Source organism: Tiliqua scincoides, chromosome 4 (assembly GCF_035046505.1).
Source record: "Tiliqua scincoides isolate rTilSci1 chromosome 4, rTilSci1.hap2, whole genome shotgun sequence".
Taxonomy (NCBI): domain Eukaryota; kingdom Metazoa; phylum Chordata; class Lepidosauria; order Squamata; family Scincidae; genus Tiliqua; species Tiliqua scincoides.
This window is the reverse complement of record NC_089824.1, coordinates 163,923,340-163,942,926: the sequence shown is the minus strand read 5'-3', so window position 1 is coordinate 163,942,926 and position 19,587 is coordinate 163,923,340. Positions and strand designations below refer to the sequence as shown.

Genomic DNA, 19,587 nt, shown 5'->3' with positions numbered 1-19,587 from the left:
TTACCCCTGCACCACAGTCTTAGGGGAATGACTAGCATTTTGTTTCTGGCCATCCAATGCATGATATATCTAAAGGAAAATTAAACCCCTTTCTTCCTGTGAGCAAAAGTGTCTGGAGTACAACTTAAGAACATAAGAACATAAGAACAGCCCCACTGGATCAGGCCATAGGCCCATCTAGTCCAGCTTCCTGTATCTCACAGCGGCCCACCAAATGCCCCAGGGAGCACACCAGGTAACAAGAGACCTCATCCTGGTGCCCTCCCCTGCATCTGGCATTCTACATAACCCATTTCTAAAATCAGGAGGTTGCGCATACACATCATGGCTTGTACCCCGTAATGGATTTTTCCTCCAGAAACTTGTCCAATCCCCTTTTAAAGGCGTCTAGGCTAGACGCCAGCACCACATCCTGTGGCAAGGAGTTCCACAGACTGACCACACGCTGAGTAAAGAAATATTTTCTTTTGTCTGTCCTAACCCGCCCAACACTCAATTTTAGTGGATGTCCCCTGGTTCTGGTATTATGTGAGAGTGTAAAGAGCATCTCTCTATCCACTCTGTCCATTCCTTGCATAATTTTACTATTTATTTATTTACATAAATATTTATTTATTTACTAGTTATTTACATAATAATAACTAGATTTCCTGTTGTGATAACTTTGTTCCCTGGCTCAATTTCATTAGTTTGCCTCATAATTTCTCACTCCAGTTTGATTCTCCAACCAGCCACACCATTTCTTTATACTCGAAAAGCACTTTAATTCCTTCTCACTGCTTTCTATCAAGCACAAACTCACAGGGGACCTTGATTTGGGAGCTAATCTGGGAGAAAGGTTCTCTCAAGGCATCGTCCTTCTGTCTGGGTTTTCTGCCTTTGGGCAGTGGCAACAAAGGCTTCTTGTCCCAGTTTACACAGAAAGAAGGAAGTGGGGAGGAAGGACTGCTAGACACTACATTCAACTGGTAAACACACACAAACTGTGGGGTGGTGGGTCAAATTAGGACAAAAGGGCTATAAATGTATCTGCCAAGCTTCACTACCAGAAGCCAAAGCTTAACTAGCTTCTCTCAACACCAAGAATTGGACCCTATGCAAGTGAAGCTCACACACACTCGCTATCAAACACATTGATTTAAATGGATTTAGATTGTAGCCAGTGTCTGCTTTACAGCATTTATTCCAGCCTTGCAAGTCCCCAAAACATTCACAAGCTCCTTGTTTGCACTTGTCCATGTTCCTAATTTGTTGCACATCAACAGTCTGAAAGCAAGAAGGAAACAAGCATGTTGTGAATTAGGTTAACAGTTAACAATTCTCCTGCTTGCTATCTGTACTAGTCAGAATTTCCTTGCTCTGCTTTTCAGGCCAGGTACAACAGTGCTCATTTGGTCTCATAAGACTCAAAATGTTTATCAGGTTACTCTACAACAGGGGTGCTCAATAGGTGGATCGCGATCTACCGGTAGATCGCGAGGCAAAATGAGTAGATCGCGGAGCCCTGTCTCTCCAAACTGTTAATATGTCAGTTTCGTCTAGTGCTGGGGTCGGCAACCTTAAACATTCAAAGAGCCATTTGGACCTGTTTTCCAGAGAAAACCAAACCTCGGGAGCCACAAAACCCTTTTGACATCTAAAATGAAGATAACACTGCATATATAGTTGGTTTTTTTTTACCTTTATGCTCTTATAAGTCCCATTTTTATAATGTAGCCCCCTCTTGTAGGTCCCTTGTAGGCGCTGGGGCACCTTCCTTATGAGGAAAGGCCACGGCGTTTGGGCCTCTTCAGCCTAGAAAAGAGGCGCCTGAGGGGGGACATGATTGAGACATACAAAATTATGCAGGGGATGGACAGAGTGGATAGACTAGAGATGCTCTTTACACTCTCATATAACACCAGAACCAGGGGACATACACTAAAGTTAAGTGTTGGGAGGGTTAGGACAGACAAAAGAAAATATTTCTTTACTCAGCATGTGGTTGGTCTGTGGAACTCCTTGCCACAGGATAGTTGCACCAAACTCCAACAGGTGTGACCCTAAGGTCCCAAGGGGGGAGGAGGAGGGGGAGAAAAGGGGCTTTGTGGGCACTGAGTAGTGAGCCCCACTGAAAAGGACAGGGCTCCCCTCGCACCCAGGGAGGCCCAAGACACCAGGCAGTCAGCGGGGACCGCAAGGAAGGGCGCAAGGAAGAGATGCCCGGCTGCCCTGTGCGGCAGAGTCTCCGCCCCCTTGCCCAGCAGGGTGCAGGGTGCTTGGCAGGGTGAAGGAAGGGCGCAAGGAAGAGGGGGTGGACAGCAGGTCCAGGAGAGCGGCTGGTGGTGGGCACGGGGGGTGCCTTGCATCTCTTCCCTGCGCCCACCACCAGCGGCTCTCCCGGACCTGCTCTTCACCCCCCTCTTCCTTGCGCCCTTCCTTCGCCCTGCAGCGAGCTCAACCTCGGGACAGAGCTGCTGGTGGCAGGGGCAGGCGGGGGGGTGCCTTGCAGCGATGTGCTGCGGGCGCTGGCTGCTGAGTGCGGGGCCGGGGTGCCGCCTTCGCCCACAGCAGCTCCTTCCTTGGCAGGCAGGGGCGGCGGCGCTCTCCCAGACCTGTTCTCCGCCCCCCACTGTGAGCAAGCACCCTGCTGGGCAAGGGGGCGGAGACCCTGCCGCACAGGGCATCTCTTCCTTGCACCCTTCCTTCCTTCGGCCTGCAGCGAGCTCAACCTCAGGGCTGAGCTGGCTGGGCAGCGGCCGCGGGGGAAGGCGTCCCTCTTCCAGCCTCCACTTGAGAGCCGCATCAGACCACTGAAAGAGTCGCATGCGGCTCTGAAAACACAGGTTGCCGACCCCAGGTCTAGTGACTAGACGAAACTGACATATTTAGCTGACCCTAAACTGACACTTTAGCTGCTCTTCAGGCATGCAGCAACGAAACTGACTAGACTCTAGTCAGTTTCATCAGTTTCGTGGTGCTGCATGCTGGAAGAGCAGGAGCTAAAGTGGGCGGCAGCGGGAGGGGGAGCTGGGCTGCACTGGACTGAGGTGCTTCCTGGGGCTCCGTAGTGGAAGGGGGAGGGGCGGGAGTTTGAGATGGAGTCACTCTGATGGCGGTTGCCCTGGGAGGCTCCGAGTGACCCTCCCCTTCCTTTTCAGTCACGTCCGGCCCAACCCAGCCCAGCCATGCCGGGCCCAGCCGCCCCTGTAGGAGCCCACAGGTAAGTGCTGCGGCCGCTGCTGCTCTCAGTCGGGGCTGACAGGTGAGACGACCCCCCTGCCCCCCGCCGCTGCAGGAGGAGGGCCGGTGGTAGCAGTGTCTCCCCCGCCTGCATGCGCAGCCCCTCTCCATGGAAACAGGGAAGCCCCCCGCCCCTTCTGAGGAGGACCTGCAACGCCTTCCTCTCCCTGCTGGTCTTGGGGCACAGCCACAAAGAGTTGGTTAGGGCGGGGAGTGGGGAGCTCCTCCCCCGTATTGCAGCAAGGCTGGGCATGTGCCTCTTGGGGGGACCTGTGGCTGCCCCCAGTATGTGGGGTGGGGAGAGAGGAGAGGCCTCCCGTGTGCTTCCTGAAGCATCTGGTGGGCCACTGCGGGGCACAGGAAGCTGGACTTGGTGGGCCTCCTCTGACCTGGTCCAGCAGGGGCTCCATACATCAAAGGGGGTGTCTGTCAGACACTTCCTTCCCCCCTGGTAGATCTCCGGGCCTTGCTGGGTTTCAAAGTACCTCTCGAGCCAAAAAAGTGTGAGCACCCCTGCTCTACAACATGCTTTTCTTTTTCCAACATGGCTGTGGTCTACTAGGTAACAAGAACACTATGTGCACTTATAGACCAAACATGTGAAGTATACATAAATTTTCCCAAACAACCTTTTATTGAAAGCAACTCAGTTGGACTTTTGCACAGCCATTCCAAGAAGGAAGCCACTATGGGAACAAGAGGTCCAATTCATCCTATCATTGAGCAGGAAATGGCTTTAAGGCAGCCCTTCCTTTGGAAACTCTATATGCAGTTGGCATTAGCAAGATAAAGTGCAGGGGTGGGGAGAGAGCAAGAACACATTAAAAGATGTTCTTGTATGGTTAAAGGGGAATAAGATGTGAGGAAGGAGGAATCCAAGGCTCTCAATCCTTTTATCTAGCCTGGAGGGCCAGTAAACCTGCTATACTTGGCACAGGGATTCTGCTGATGACAGCCTCTGTTTAGAAAGGGATATTCAGCTACTGCATCATATTTGCAAGTACTTATAGTTGCATTGAGATTCTTTACTGCTTTCCCAGTGAAGTGACCTCAAGAACAGCAGACTATTTAGAAAGAGACTTAAAAAATCTTCAGTGCCCTCACAAAACAGAATTTAGTGAATTCAGAAGTTTATTTAATAAGGTTCAACTATTTTCTGTTTTAAGAAAAAGGCTTAAGCAGCAAATTAAGATTTACTGGATTGCACTCAGTGGCAACATTCAAAATATTTAGCCCAAGATTTTATATACATTAAAAAAATACACATTTACCAAGCAACATCAAAGTATCCTCCAAAGTATCCAAAGCCTTTGATACTGAAACAATAGAGGGGCAACAGTCCTAGAAATGCTACATAGTGGGAGAATGCTGTCCCTTGCGTGCATCAAAAGTTGCACACACCATACACACAAGCATGGAAATGTTCAAAATGCAGTAACACCAAGGAAGAAATGACGACAAATACACAGGAAAAAGATTCATTTAGCAGTTGAGTGGCTAGTGAGGCTGCCTCTTGTTCAGGTGCTTGCTGGCTTGCTCTTCCATCTGCATGGCAAGAATCAGCTCTTCCATAGTGTCTGGATAAGAGATACAGAAGAGACACTAATTAGGATCCTTTTCATCTAGCATCACATCAAGGCAGAAGAGAGTCTAGAAGGCAGCAGGAATCCAGAAAACCTAACAGGCATTTAAAGAACATCATGCATCTAGATATCCTATTTTTTTCAACCCAGCACCCTTTGGGCATGGGTAACTTGTGCTCTTTGTAATCTCTCTGCCCACACAGACACGTTCTATAGAACCTGTGAATTCATTAGAATTTCCCACTTGTGTCCACTAAGATCATTTTAAGAAGCAGCTTTAATAAGAAAGGTAAGCCCCAAGACAACTCCTAGCCACATTCCTATCACAAGAGAGACTTCATGAGTACCCATGCAAGGAAGCATTCTATTGAGAATCTACATGCTATTGACACTGGCAAGTTGGGATAATGCCAACATTAGCACAAGTCTAGGATAAATGTAAGATGAGATCCTTCCCCCAACATACTGCAGCTATTGTGTTTGTCACACAGCACTTTGTACCTCTTGGGAACCATTTATGGTGGCTGAAGGATGCAGATTACTGCTCCTATAGTTATGCCAGCATGAGCGTTTTGCTAATGTGGCTCCTAGTAGTGCCAGTATAATGCGACTAAGGACACTACATATTTTGAATTTGTTTTATTTTCTATGCATTTTGTTCTAAGCATTTTTAATTACTGTATATATTTAACCTACCTTTATGGTATCTTAAATGGGACAAACAGGTGATAAGTATTTTAAATAAATCTGATAAGACATATCCAGATCAATTTTAGGCAAACACAATGGAGTGATATCTTCAGCAATACCCTTCATGATGCTCAAGATTCTAGCCCTTATAGTAAGTCACTCTTCATATTGCTACCACAGTTCTTTTACATCACTTACCTTCCCCTCAGTTTGGCACAAGATCAATCAATTACTGCATCTTATTTGCTGCCTTCTGCTCCTGACTATTAAAGTGATTTAGGTTTACTTTATCTCTACCCTTCAACTTTTTTGCATAATTTTTTAGGCCATCCTAGCTTTATTTTACCTTCTCCAGTCTCATCATGCTCCCATCATTCAATACTCCTAATTTCTCCCCATCCTCCCCATGCTGTGTGTCTAATGTAGAATGCAAGGCTTCTGGATAGTAACTGCATCACTTCCATATTCAGCACAGTGCTTCACAGCATAGCAGAGTACTCCTTCACACTAAAGCAGAAAGGCTGACTTCCAGCAGTATCAAGCATTTTCATTTCTCTAGCACCTTCTGTGCCAAATTTGCAAAATGCAGGCCCCCCCCCCCCCATGTACCTTTCAGACTGAGGAAGCTTTTGGATCCTTCATGTATGAAGCATTGGGCTTGGTACACAAATGCCTCCAGGTCATATTCTGGTTGTTCTGCCATGTCCAGGAGATAGTTACAGTCATTCATTTTCTGGGTGCAGAAGTGAGGGTGGTTAGGCAATAGAGTTTGAATTTATTATGTAGATAATAAGTATATACTTGTGTATATATAGATTATGCGCATATACGCATATATGCACACCCACACCAGTATATATAGAGTTACTAGAATGATTTTGCCAACATCTGCACCAAAACTTTGTGGGCCACTACTAGAAATATGATTCTGAAATTATACTTTCTATAATCATAAGCAAGCCATTTATAGCATAATTCCAATTCTTCAGTAGTACGAGTAACTTTGGTAAAGCAGAGCCAAATAAAGCAAGTTTGGTGCACAAACCATGACAACATACCTGTCTGACTTCCTTAAGCTCGTCAATTGCCCTCTCCTCTAGCTCGCTAATCCGAGTAACAGCCTCACGGAAACTGGACAGATGAGGAGATAGCTCATCTTCAGAAAGCTGCTGTTCAAAGAAAAGTGTTAGCACAGGGCAGTTCTACACTGTTTCTACACCTAAAGCAGATCGATCCCCCACAGGCATATGCATACCTCATGGAGGTGGTCTGATCCTTCTTCACTGATCTCCAGTTCTTCATTCTCAGTTTCCATGCAATTCGGTGCCTCTCCAGCTTTTCCATGGCGAGGCAATTCCTTCACTCTGAAGGAAAGGGAGGGCCTTTACATAGAAACCTACTTCAACAAAGCAACTCAGCTTGGTATTCAGAGACTTAAAGCAGCTCCCAAATCAATACCTCAGACAGAATTTAGAAAGCAAGGTGACAAACTTGATCATGTATGCTTCAGCACAGAAGACTATATTTTGCATGTTTGGTTATGTATGTACAGGTATAACCTAATCATCCACACTTTTTTACCTGCAGTTCTCAAAACACAATGAGAAGGGCCCTTTAAATGAAAGGAAAAAAATATTTAACAGTTTCCTTAATGGGAGAGAGGGCAGCCGGTAGACAAGCCACCAATCATTCTCCAGGCACTTAGAACAGCTTCACTGCCAGGCAAGCAACACCTCCCTTCCCCCCCCCCCCAGCACGTGAAAGAATGCAAGTCATTATCACCTCCTCCATTTTTTCCCTGCACTGGGCTCCTGGAGTGAAGCCTTTCTAAGCAATCAGCTGGAGAGAAAAGATTGCCTCTGTGTGCATTATAAAAGGTCAGCCAGACTGTTTTTAAACCACTGAGTAAAAGGATATTGTTTTTAAAAAAGATTTGCTTTAGTGTGATTTTTGCCATCCATGAGAGTTCTGGGAACAGAACCCTCACAAACAACAAGACTCAATCTGTAAGCACTACTACCAGCAGACCAACACGGACTGGTAGTTTAACAAAAGCCTTCTAATGGAGGGAGAAACTGGCTGAGCTTTCCTTTCTTGGTCTAGATAGAGGCAGTACAAGTGTGCTCTAGAACCAGTTCTAGTAACCACTTCATGTTGTTGCTTAAATGCTGCCTCTACCTGCTTCAACAGATATCAGTTTCTGATTATCAGATGTTAGTGGGGCAGAAATTCTGATAAACACCATCTTTGGAAAAAGAAAACCCAATCGGTTTTTCTTTCCTGAATTAGAAGCTATAGAATCAATCCTGAAGAACACCTGGCCCAGCCCAGGAATGTCGCAAATGTGCCATCGGCTGAGTCAGTGCACAGATGCATGCCATCTCAGGGAGGGCGAATCCAGGTTATGTTTCCAAAATCAAGTATGTTTGCACTGGCCAAGGGTTTGTCAGGCACAATCATGGGGGATTGGAGAGGGTAGCAGAACGGGGGGTGTTTTGGAGCAGAAGAAGGTGTGCCAGAACTAAGAGGGGGTTGAGACCGGCCTGGGCAACCTAGCGTTACACCGGGCTGCTTGGATTCATGCCAGCAATTTCACTGGCACAGATTCAAGTAGCCCCACAGGAGTGGCTGGCACACATCACGGGGCAATGGGAGAGATATCCCCTTACGCCAAGTTGCACTGCTCCCACCTCCTAACCTGTGCTGGATATGGTGCAGACCAGTTGGCTTGCCTATTCCAGCACAGGTTAGGATTGCGCTGTTAAGCATGTACCATCCTGAGGCCATTTGTAAACGGCAATCCTAAAAATCAGATTGTAAGGCACTCTGTGTGGGGCTGGCCTTGAAGATTGCTCAGAAGAGGCAGTACAGAATACAGCAACCTGTGTAGTTATGGGAGCTTGGAAGTTTGACTCTAGCGGGCCACTGCTCTTACAGCTACACTAGCTGCTGGTTTGTTTTTGAGCACAATCCAAGGGGCTGGTTCAATTCCATCTGCACATAGTCCAGCTTGCCTCCTGAGATCAACCAAGGAGGCTCGTTTGTGTGCCATTCTTGAGGAAGTCTAAATGGGTGTCTACCAACTGTAGGGCCTTCTCAGAGGTGGCACCCCAATTGTGAATTCCCTTCCTAGATGTCTTGACGAACCACAAAACATTTCTTTGTAGGTGGGTATTGGGAGATGTTTTTATTGTTTGGGCTTTGTTTTATTACTGATTTTATGCTGTTGCCCATGTAATTTTAATGATTTTATTGGTGAATTTCATTTTGCTGCTTGTGATGTATTGATGCTGCTTTTATATTTGGTTTTTTCCCTGGTGATTCTTTCCTCTATTTTTATTATTTATGACACTGTTAGCTGCCTTGGGTTCCCCTTGTGGGGGGGAAGGTGGGGTATTCATGTCTTTAAAAAATTTACATGAACAACCATTAGAGTAACTTCATCTACTTTCCTCAAAACACTTTATGAACAAGTTTCCCTTGTGAGAGTTTAAATAATTTATCTTGAGTTTATGGATGTGATCATTCAAGTCCAGAAATCACTTACCTATCAGCATATCGCAGGGTATTTAGGGTATATTCACAGGAATTCATGCCTGGAGAGATCATTGCAATCTGGAAGCAAACAACAATTTTAAAAACAACCTGCATTCACCTCTTGTATACTTTTGGGTAATTGTAGTCATTCCCATCTACCCTGTCTGCAGTACCATCCACCTGCTTTGTAGACACTCAAAAGTGAAGCAGCTACATTTTCAGAACACTTACATGAAATTTAGGCTCCAATAAAATGGGACATGACTTTCCCAACCAGGCATGGCCAGGCCCGCATTTCTGCAAGAGCCAAAAACTGGTAGACATGACTTGGACCCAGATATGCCAGCAAAAACTATTTTCACATGACAGGAATGCAGATTCAGAGAATGTGATAATTTTAGCGAGTTTCTGTTGCAACTGAAAAGTTAAGAGGTGGCCTTACCATACAGGTCCTGGAATTTGTTCCTATGAAGGAATCCCTCAGCACCTGAGTGAGTTTACTTTCTCGAAAAGGTGTATGTAGTTGATTCTGACCTAGTGCACGAATACATTCCTAGTAGGGAGGGGAAGGAAAAAACAAGATCAGACCAACAGTTACACAGTTCACCTAGTTAACTAGCCAAGACAGGGGTCCTAAACAGCTAGAAGATCTCTACTGCTTTTAGTGATATTCTTCTACCAACTTCTTTGACAGGACTGCATTGGAAAATTAAAACAGTTAAAGCAACATAATGTACCCAAGTACTGCACAGACTCGAGAAGCCAAGTCCCAGGGAGCTTCAAGTTCTCACAGCAACACCTAATCTACTAACTTGCTATGCCTTTTAAAAGGCAGACAAAAACCTGGAAAACTAATCAACCATTAGTCTGTTCCTGGAAAGACCCTGGGTGTGTGGCACCCTTTTGCCTTATATGTGGGGCAAAATCCAGGCCTACTCAAGCTGGCTGGTTTGGTGCTCTCAGCTAAGAAAGTTGAAATTGGCACAAATTGAGGCTGCCTGGATAGAACACACAGATAGCGATTTCTTCTTGAATAACAGGACCACTAAGAAGGTAGTCGTCTGATATGAGACCTGGCAGTGGAAAATGCAATAGTCCAAATTCGCAAATTAGGTACCCTAAGAGAACTGGACATGCAGGTATAACCTAATTATCCACGGATTTTTCACCCATGGTTTTATCTCAACTTGATGAGAAGGGTCCTTTAGAGAAAGTTCTTTAACAATAGCCTCGTTAATGCAAGAGAGAGCAGCCAGCTAACAATCCATCAATCAGTCTCTCTCCAGGCACTTAGAACAGCTCCACTCCAAGGCAAGCTACCCTTCCTTCCCCCAAGCACATGAAAGATAATCACTTTTGCCTTCTTTCCCAGGGATGTGCTCTGGGTGAAGGGAGGGGTCTCTGGCTCAGAGTGAAGCCTTTCTAAGTGCCTGGAGAGAGATTGATGGATGAATTGTCTGCCTAATCACCATCTTACATCATAAAGGTCAGCAAGGCTGTTTTTAAATCGCCTAGCAAAGGGACATTGTTCTTTAAATGGATTTGCTTTAATGCAATTTTTGCCATCCATGTGAGTTCTGGGAATGAAACCCTCGTGAATAACGAGACTCAAGCTGTAGATATTACTTTTCAAATGACACTGAACACAAAGAGGACTTCATTAGGAGTACATTGTGCTCAATATGGGGAGGTAAGAAGTTGAGTGAAAAGGGGTACAGAAGGAACCCACAGAAGGAAAAATGGTACTTTTCCTCCCATTCTTTGGCAATTCTTTACACTTCCTTGGTTCCTTTGAAACACTTTCATTTTACCTTTTAATAAATTCCTTATGTATTTATTTTATTCATAGATTTCTCCTTTTCTTGTTTTTACCCTAACTGGTTTATTTTCCTCCAAGAATGATTTTTTCCTCATCAAATTTGTGAACTAAATTACATTTTGGGGTTTTTTTTTGGTGGATTATCTTCATCAGTCAGTCTTGAAATATTCAAGGAAGTATGGTAGCTATGAAAATAATCATTTTCCTTTAACTCAGGAGAGGCCAACCATTCAACTTTAGGGCTCCTGGACCTTTAACAATTGTGTAGAAGATGGAATTTCTACAGGTACAGCTTGTCATCTCACAGACAGACTGCACCTGCTGTCCTCCTCTACACAATTGTTAAAGGTCCATTTGCCCTAAAGTTGAAAGGTTGGCCACCCTTGCTTTTAACTTAACAAGGCATGCTTAATGTGTTAAATTAAGGTCCTTCTAGCATGGGTGTGCACAGGAATGTTCAGTGCAAAAAACTCACTGTATGCAGTGGGGTCTGTTTTTTTAAAATCTTCTATTAAAATGCCAGCAGAATTAGAATTGGGAATAAATTTGCAATCAACATTCACATTCTATACTAATGTACTAATTTTTAAGATTTCACAATCAAGGAAAAGCAATTCTGAAAGAATCAAAAATGACTGGAAGTCAGCATAGGTGCTTCTTCCTGTGGCAGCAGTAGCCAATGGTCTTAGCATGTATACCTCACGTCGTTCTACATGTGCCACTCTACCATCCACTACAATATGTAGGAAAGCCCCATATATGCTTTAGAGTGATTTTGTTCAAGCAAACTGAACTGTGGAGTAGGTAGCAATCACAGCACTAGAGAGATAGGCAGGAATGCAGGCTTGACATTATACAAGCTTCCACGATGATGCTTGCCAATTTAGACATGGCAAGTGGCTTGGTGCTCTCCAACAAGGGTGGAGGAGCAGACTTTGCTTGCACACAGTGGGGGCATTTTGAATGCCACAACAGCATGAAGACAAGCCCTGTGCTTCATCTTCTACCTCCTGAGCTGGAGAGAAAGTGAGGGCTTGCCTTGGAGGCAATCACAATTGTAGGTTTGTGAGCACAGCCAGCCAGCAACCATGGACTGCTGAAATTATACCATTAACATTAACTGGCCATTCTGCTCTTGCCTAGGGTTGCAACAAGTTCCTGCTGTCCATGCCAATTATGCATTACTCTACCTTTAGTGCCAGCAGGCTCTTGTTTATTTCTGCAGCTTCCATCCGTGTCTGTCGATCAGCACTGGATGTATCAGCACCCCTCTCATTCCCAGCTAAATCTACCAAAGAGAACTTGCCATGAAGTTTTCCTTTTTTACGCAGGATAATTTGGAGGCAAGCATGAGAACGCGAGGAACTGGAGTTTGCAAACGTATGCCCAGATGTTCTACAACAAAGATAATAGAAATATCACTTTCATCCTAGAAAAAGCCAAAGATTATGCAGTCTGTAGCTCATATCATGGTATCTCAAAATTCGGTGCTTCCAGTTCTGGGTTTTGACTTAATATAAAATCAAAACAGATAAGCTTTGGCAACTGCAAAAAAATTTAGATGCTTGAAGTTTGGATCTTCTGTACAGGGGGCCCCCATATCCATGGATGTCACAGATTCACTTATCTTCAGATCAAGTCTGGCCCCCAGCACATGCACTCCCACATGCGTCTTCTCATCTCTGGAGGAGACTCTGCACATAGCAGAGCACCCCATGCACACCCCCTCCAGAGGTGAAGGGAGCAGAGCCCCCCCACCTCTGGCAGGTGGCTGCCCCCTGGGTCCATGGGACGGATGTCTGTCCATATTTGCAGTTTCAGCTATCTGTGGGGTGGTTCCAGAACGGAACCCCCACAGATAAGGGGGCATGCCTGTACTTTGTATGAACAAACCACTTCCCATCATCATACCTAGCAAGTATCCCTCCTGTCCATGAATCTCCTGTTCTTGAAATAGTCTTGTGGCAATGTCATGAATAAGTGCATGTTAGGCCTAGGTTGGCAGTAGAAGCCTGAACCAAACTAAGACAGTGCAACGGAGAAGTTGCTAGCAGTTCCTAGCTGCAAGAATGTGAGTAAATCAACAAAAGGATTGTTCTCTCCTTTGCTGGTCAGAAAGGACAGATAAACATCCCAATGGGTTGTAATTCTTGTTAACACCTTAGTAGACAGAGAGGTGCCTGAACAAGCATGATGGAGTGCAGCTATGGATCTCCAGTTGGGAGGGGGTAAGAACTAGGAGGAGTTAGCAACCAGGCCAACTTTGAGAAGGTTCTGTTCCTCTAAGGGTCTGATTGGACAGTCTAAATAAGTATGAAGTATAAGTATGAAGTATAAGTATGAGAGCCAGGGTGGTGTAGTGGTTTGGGAGGTGGACTTAGACCTGCAAGATCCAGGTTCAAGTCCCCCCTCAGCCACAAAGCTTCCTGGGTGACCTTGGGCCAGTCACTTTCTCTCAGCCTCACCTACCTCACAGGGTTGTTGTGAAGACAAAAGGAGGGGAGCAGCCGTGTACACCGCCCTGAGCTCTTTGGAGAAAGGGCGGTATAAAAATGTGAAAAATAAAAAAATAAATATGAAGTCACCTCAGTACTATTAGCATGAGAAGTATAATAATGAGTGCCCAAGGGGGAGTGTGGTCCCTTCTTGGACAGAGTTTTGGGTGCAACATCCTGCACGCGTGTGAGCTCCATTGTCCATCATGGGCACTTGGCCTCATAGGTAGCCCTGGAGCTAAAAGATCTACAAGAGTAACTGACCCAGGTGAGAGATAGGGATTAATAGAGATAGCCACTTGCTTTCTTATTTTGTTGCTGATATGCTTTCTAGATGTTTATGCCTCTAGCATTTGCTGCCTTATTGTAGAGTGTGTAACCTTATGTAAGAACATAACATAAGAACATAAGAACAGCCCCACTGGATCAGGCCATAGGCCCATCTAGTCCAGCTTCCTGTATCTCACGGCCCACCAAATGCCCCAGGGAGCACACCAGATAACAAGAGACCTCATCCTGGTGCCCTCCCTTGCATCTGGCATTCTGACATAACCCATTTCTAAAATCAGGAGGTTGCACATACACATCATGGCTTGTACCCCGTAATGGATTTTTCCTCCAGAAACTCGTCCAATCCCCTTTTAAAGGCATCTAGGCTAGACGCCAGCACCACATCCTGTGGCAAGGAGTTCCACAGACCGACCACACACTGAGTAAAGAAATATTTTCTTTTGTCTGTCCTAACCCGCCCAACACTCAATTTTAGTGTATGTCCCCTAGTTCTGGTGTTATGTGAGAGTGTAAAGAGCATCTCCCTGTCCACTCTGTCTATCCCCTGCATAATTTTGTATGTCTCAATCATGTCCCCCCTCAGGCGTCTCTTTTCTAGGCTGAAGACGCCCAAACGCCGTAGCCGTATGTACTTAATAACCTACAATCTCTTTTACTAAGTTGTTTCATTGTCTGTTGGGGACAAAGGTTCAGAATCCTGCCTAGCCGTTCAGCAAGCTAATAAGTGCTCATTGAGGTCTAGTAACTTGAGGACTGAAGCTTTAATTGGAGAAAGCTCAGTGCCTGCAAGGAATAGAGTTAAGCCTAGAGGGTCTCATTGCCCCTGGACTGAGGCACTGGCACATACAGGGTGGTGGCGGTACTACTGAGCAGAAGGGCCTTGAGGGCTTTAGGGTTCGAAAACCAAGAACCCTGAGCACCCCAAACCCCCTATGTTTGCGACAGGCAACAAAAGGCAATCTTTAAAATCCAAAAATGCTACAGAAACACATATCCAAGCTTTGCATAAAAACCTGTCAACTTAGAATTGGGGGGGGGGGAGGGAACACAGCAACAGGATTTTTCCTATAGCATCAGTTGCAGAATTTCTTGCATGTGCTCCCTAAATACACTCCCTAAACCTTACGCTCCCTAAATCTTAGCAGAGAAGTGACAAAAAGTTCAGAAGGAGACAAACTGAGAAGTTTCCCTTGAGATCAATGTCAGCCTGCTCTTACTACTTCATAACCTATATCTAAGTAAACATGCTAGGTTATGCAAGAATATAAACATGCTCTCCAAAATGCCATTTATTGGAGAATTTTTTTCTCACCTTTCAATTTTTAGACATTTGTTTTAAACTATTTAATTCATCCCAAACTACCAGAATAGACTGTATCTTTATATGAAGTATAATAAATTTCAAAATAGCAGGAGGAGAAAACACTTCAGTGCAGAAACAAGTTTGTTTTTTTATACTGCATGATTATGACAGGGTATGGCTCTGTGTGTGGTTGTCTGAGCATAGAATTTCTTCTTCAGTACTGACTAAATCAATTCTGTGTCATGGTTTCCCTTATGATGTTACTACTGGAAGCCTAAAAGTTAGGGGATCTCTCAGTTCTATCCCCCAACTTTTGCATCTTGGAAGAGAAAGCTGCTTTGAATGCCTATTGGGGAGATAAAGGGGTATAAGTTTATAAATATGCTGAAGCACAATAGAGAGCACCAACCTGCAGGCACTTCCCATCTCAATCATCCGGATAACATCCTCAGCACAGTTCACTTGAATTTCCTGCAGGCCAACCACCTGGACCTGCTGTTTGCCATCCTCCAAAACTCGCAGCTTTGCCTTTTTGTTTAGGAGGTCAAATAACTGGATTTGAAAAGAGGAAGAGGAACACCACTGGAGGGAAGAGCTGGTACTCAAAAAGTTACATTTAAAGAGTGTTATTGTACCTTTCCAATAAATGCACAACTAACAATTCAACATAATCAGTGGCATTTAACTAAGCTGCTTACTGCATTAGCAGGTCCCCGATACAAGTCTCTTGAAGACTTCAGTATAACCATTTAGTCAGTAGGGGTACATCACACCAAATCATTATGGTCTCAATTTTGGAATTTAGGTCATGTCTCTCTATGATTTTAACTAACTATAGGTTCTGAACCCACAGATTTGGCCAGACCTGGACCCTTCAAATGCAACTGGAGCTACATCACTATGGCCATTTAAGTTTTGAAGGCCTCCACTAAAACAAGATTAGACTTTGAACTGTGCCACAACACTGCATCCCCAAGTCTCAGTTCCACCAGGCCAGGATCCAAAGCAACACACAGCTAGGAACCACATGTGACAATGCTGACAGCTACTATCAAGTTACTCCAACCCAGAGTGGGGGTGGGATTTAGGAACTAGTCCAACATTCCCTATAATCACTACATTGTCTAGAAAGAAACCAACTTCTTTCCAGCAGTCAGAATTCCCAATAGAGTACCAATGTAGCGTTGGACTATGACTGGGAAGGCCCAGGTTCAAATCCCTACACAGCCATGAATATCATTGTGTAACCCTGGGCTAGTTACTACCTCCAAGTCCAATATACTTCAGAAGGTTATTGCAAGAATTGAAGGGGAGAAGCAGAACCATGTACGCTGGCCTGAGCTCTCTGGAGGAAAAGAAGAATATATAATAAAATAGAACACAGATTTCCTTACCTTTCCATTATATATTTCAAAGAAAGTCACATATACTTCTAGACCTTGAGCCTTGTAGCGTGGCTGGTTCTGAAGGAGGAAGACATCTTGTGCTGGCAGTGGGAGGAAAGCAACAAGAAAAAATCCTTTTATGTATTTAAATCAATTTCTATGGACATTGCTTGTGGTAGTACTAGTATGAATTAATTGCTAAGTTAGCTAAAAGATGGGGTAAGCTTGATACAGGTATCTTGTACATTCTAAACTCTTATTAAAAGAGGTTCTGATAAAGGCCATACATACACGCAAATGCATATATTCCTTTGGAGGCCTTCTGCACTTTCCCAGAGAAGTCTCCTCCCATGGTCTAGAAGAGAGAGAACACACATATCAGCAAAGACAAGAACTTGTATGTCTTTAAGCAGTAGAATTGAGCCACAACAAGAACATGTATTACTAGTCTAACCTCAACATCAGATCTCATTCAAAAGCCGTGTTATTACACAGACTGAGAATACACACATAAATGGGGTGACAATCAGGGCCTTAATTTGCACATCTCTGTCATAGCTGAAAAACTTGACATTTTGCAACATGGACATACATGCCTAGATTTGGTTATCGCCAATTTGGTTATCACTACCACCTTTGGACAGGAAATGATTAAAAAAAGAAACAGCATCTCAAAAATAGAGAATTTTCCTAGCTGGAGCGACTATTTACTCATTCCTTGACCTGATTACTCATTCCTTGCAGTACTGGAGTACTGCATCCTGTGGGTGACAAGGAACAGATCTCCACCTTGCAATGCTCTTCTCCCTCACTACAGGCACACTTGGGCAATTGACTAGGAAGATCTTGTATCTCATACAAAGCAGACTTCCCCTGAAAACTGCAAACTACAGCCTTGAAGAAGGAAAGGGAATGGAACATACAAACCAAGAGCCTTCTCTCAAATCTCAGCACAGAGAATGAATACCAAGTGGTCAATGGGCCTGAATCTGATCACTATAATTCTCCTCTCTAACTTCAATATGGAGTAAGAGAATTGGTAAAGCATAAAACATGCAAATGAGCACGAGAATGAAACACTAATAAGAATGTTTCTGCATTATAAAATGGTCAAAAGCCTTTAGACATACTTGTAGTGTCTAATGTTTAATGTACAACAGCTCAGGAAAATCAAAGTCTAAATAAGTCACTCACATGAGTTTTTCCACTGCCAGTTTGTCCATAGGCAAAACACGTAGCCTTTCCTCCCTCAAAGACAGTCTGCACAAGTGGTCTAGCAGTAAACCTGCACACACAAATTGACAAGTCAGCTCATATTTTATATTTACATAATTTAAATTCCTACGAAGGAAAACATTCAGTTTTCAATTCACAGTTTTTGTCAAATAAAATTGACTAGGTTGAGAATTAGAGGAGCATCCCAATTAGCACTTACACCTTCAGAAGATCCCTCCAAACAGGAGAATCTTCAATTGCATTAGAACCCCTTCCATGTACAAAAGGATCGCCTATATGAGTGGAATTCTCTTCCAGCTCCCAAGGAGCACCAGTCAAGATGCTAACCCAGGGTACCAGAAATTTGCGTCATCACAGGGTGCATTGTGGGTTGAAGGAAACAGTAGCTAAGGTAGAAGCTAAAAGACTACTTATTGATATTAAGATAATGTTCCAAACCCTAATTATAGCAGAATGGACTTGGTACTTTTAAGTAAAGCACTCCTCTCATTTTTTATGTGGTCAAAAACCTCCAACATTACCCCAAGTCATAGGTAAGGAAGCTTAACTATGATGTCTGAATTACCAAATACACTTTGTATTCAGCTGACAAACTAGAAACCAAAACCATGGTTTGAAGCAGGTTTGCTAGCTATTGTTTGGTGTGCTTGAAAATGTGGAATTTGGTAAATAATATCTAGTACTCTTGTAGATATTCACAGGGTCAATTTACATGTACCACATCCCAAATATAGCTCCATCAAAAAGCTCTTGCCCAGGAAGGAGCTCCAGGCAGCAGATACCACAGGTAAAAGTCTCTCATCCTATCAGGCAGAGTACATGCCAAATACCTGCATGCCAATGCAGCCACCATCTGGACAAACAAGTGCTGGCATATAAATGCTGCTGACACACAGCCAGGTAAGGAAAGCAAGAAACTTTTAAAATGGAGTAGCTGCTGCATAAGGCACTATAACCTGTTCAAATCTTTTTGGCACTGTTGCATTCAGGAAGCACCACATTTAAATTGAAGAGCAGTGCTTGAACAATATTGTTTAAACACTAAGCTGGGCTCCTTGAATGAGAACTCTGCCCAAGCACAAAGGATTACTGATTGACCGACCCAGATGGGACTTTCCAGAATGATGAACATCACCACCCCATATCCACCCTCCAACACCAACTACAGGCATAATTGGAAAACCACCAGCTCTAGAATCTGATGCAAATTAGAAGCAAACTTCATTGCCTTAGCGGAGAACCAGACATGCTTGTAGGCTGCAGATAGCAACTCCTTTTCTCTCACCTTTCCCTTTATCACCCAAGCTACCACTTACCCAGGTTGGCCAGTTGTAAACACATGCAAGTATGGTGCTTAACTGCAAGAGTGATTCCTTCATTGTTCAACATCTATGACTGAAGGGTTGCACTGTCACTAAGTGAATTCACCATTAAAGCCTTGCAATAGGACACTAAGTTGACACCATTAGGAGGAAAGAAATGCATTACCAATAAACCATTTCATTGGAAGCTTTTTCATCAAATGAGAAGTCAAATCGAAAAGGCTGGTTTTCAAGATATTTCGTCAGATCCACCTTCACCTTTGGTTCATGTACTAGGATGCTGTTCTTGTTGACAACTGTGATTATATCACAATCCTTCTTTCCTAGTTCTATTTAGGAGGGAAAAAAATAGTTTTCAGCATGAAGTAGGGCTCTACAAATTCTGCACATGTTCCAAATTGTATAACAACCTAAACATGAGAAGCACAAGTTATGCATAATTATAGCTGCAAAAATTTAATGGCTCAGCAGACAATCTAATTTTATGAGACAAAATTGTAAGAGGGATAAGCAGCATGAAGGAAGCACTAAATGAGAAGTCAAATGACATCTGGCAGAGGGTGCTAGGGAATGGACTGCAAGTTCAGCATCTTTGTATCTCTTCTTCCCTGAAGCCCAGGACGTTTAGCTAAGGAAGTCTGCAAGCTTAAAGCTGTAACCTCCCTGCCTCACCCTACTGCTCAAGATGTTAATTTTATAACAAT

At 44.1% G+C, this 19,587-nt stretch overlaps 1 protein-coding gene across 2 annotated transcripts in view; it reads right to left on the bottom strand.

Moving 5' to 3' along the window:
* Positions 1 to 4,534: 4,534 nt before the first annotated feature.
* KIF2C (kinesin family member 2C) overlaps positions 4,535 to 19,587 on the bottom strand; it is a 32,081-nt gene continuing 17,028 nt past the window's right edge. Inside the window, exons 10-21 of one of the 2 annotated variants that reach the window (XM_066623582.1) lie at positions 19,050 to 19,212; positions 17,520 to 17,610; positions 16,617 to 16,680; positions 16,335 to 16,426; positions 15,350 to 15,492; positions 12,042 to 12,246; positions 9,475 to 9,585; positions 9,043 to 9,110; positions 6,751 to 6,859; positions 6,554 to 6,664; positions 6,105 to 6,228; positions 4,535 to 4,799 (exon numbers count right to left, since the gene is read on the bottom strand). In XM_066623582.1, the coding sequence (XP_066479679.1) occupies positions 4,720 to 4,799; positions 6,105 to 6,228; positions 6,554 to 6,664; positions 6,751 to 6,859; positions 9,043 to 9,110; positions 9,475 to 9,585; positions 12,042 to 12,246; positions 15,350 to 15,492; positions 16,335 to 16,426; positions 16,617 to 16,680; positions 17,520 to 17,610; positions 19,050 to 19,212 (1,361 nt within the window). In that variant the 3' untranslated portion in view covers positions 4,535 to 4,719. The remainder of the gene's footprint in view (positions 4,800 to 6,104; positions 6,229 to 6,553; positions 6,665 to 6,750; positions 6,860 to 9,042; positions 9,111 to 9,474; positions 9,586 to 12,041; positions 12,247 to 15,349; positions 15,493 to 16,334; positions 16,427 to 16,616; positions 16,681 to 17,519; positions 17,611 to 19,049; positions 19,213 to 19,587) is intronic. The other variant, XM_066623583.1, reaches the window with a different exon arrangement.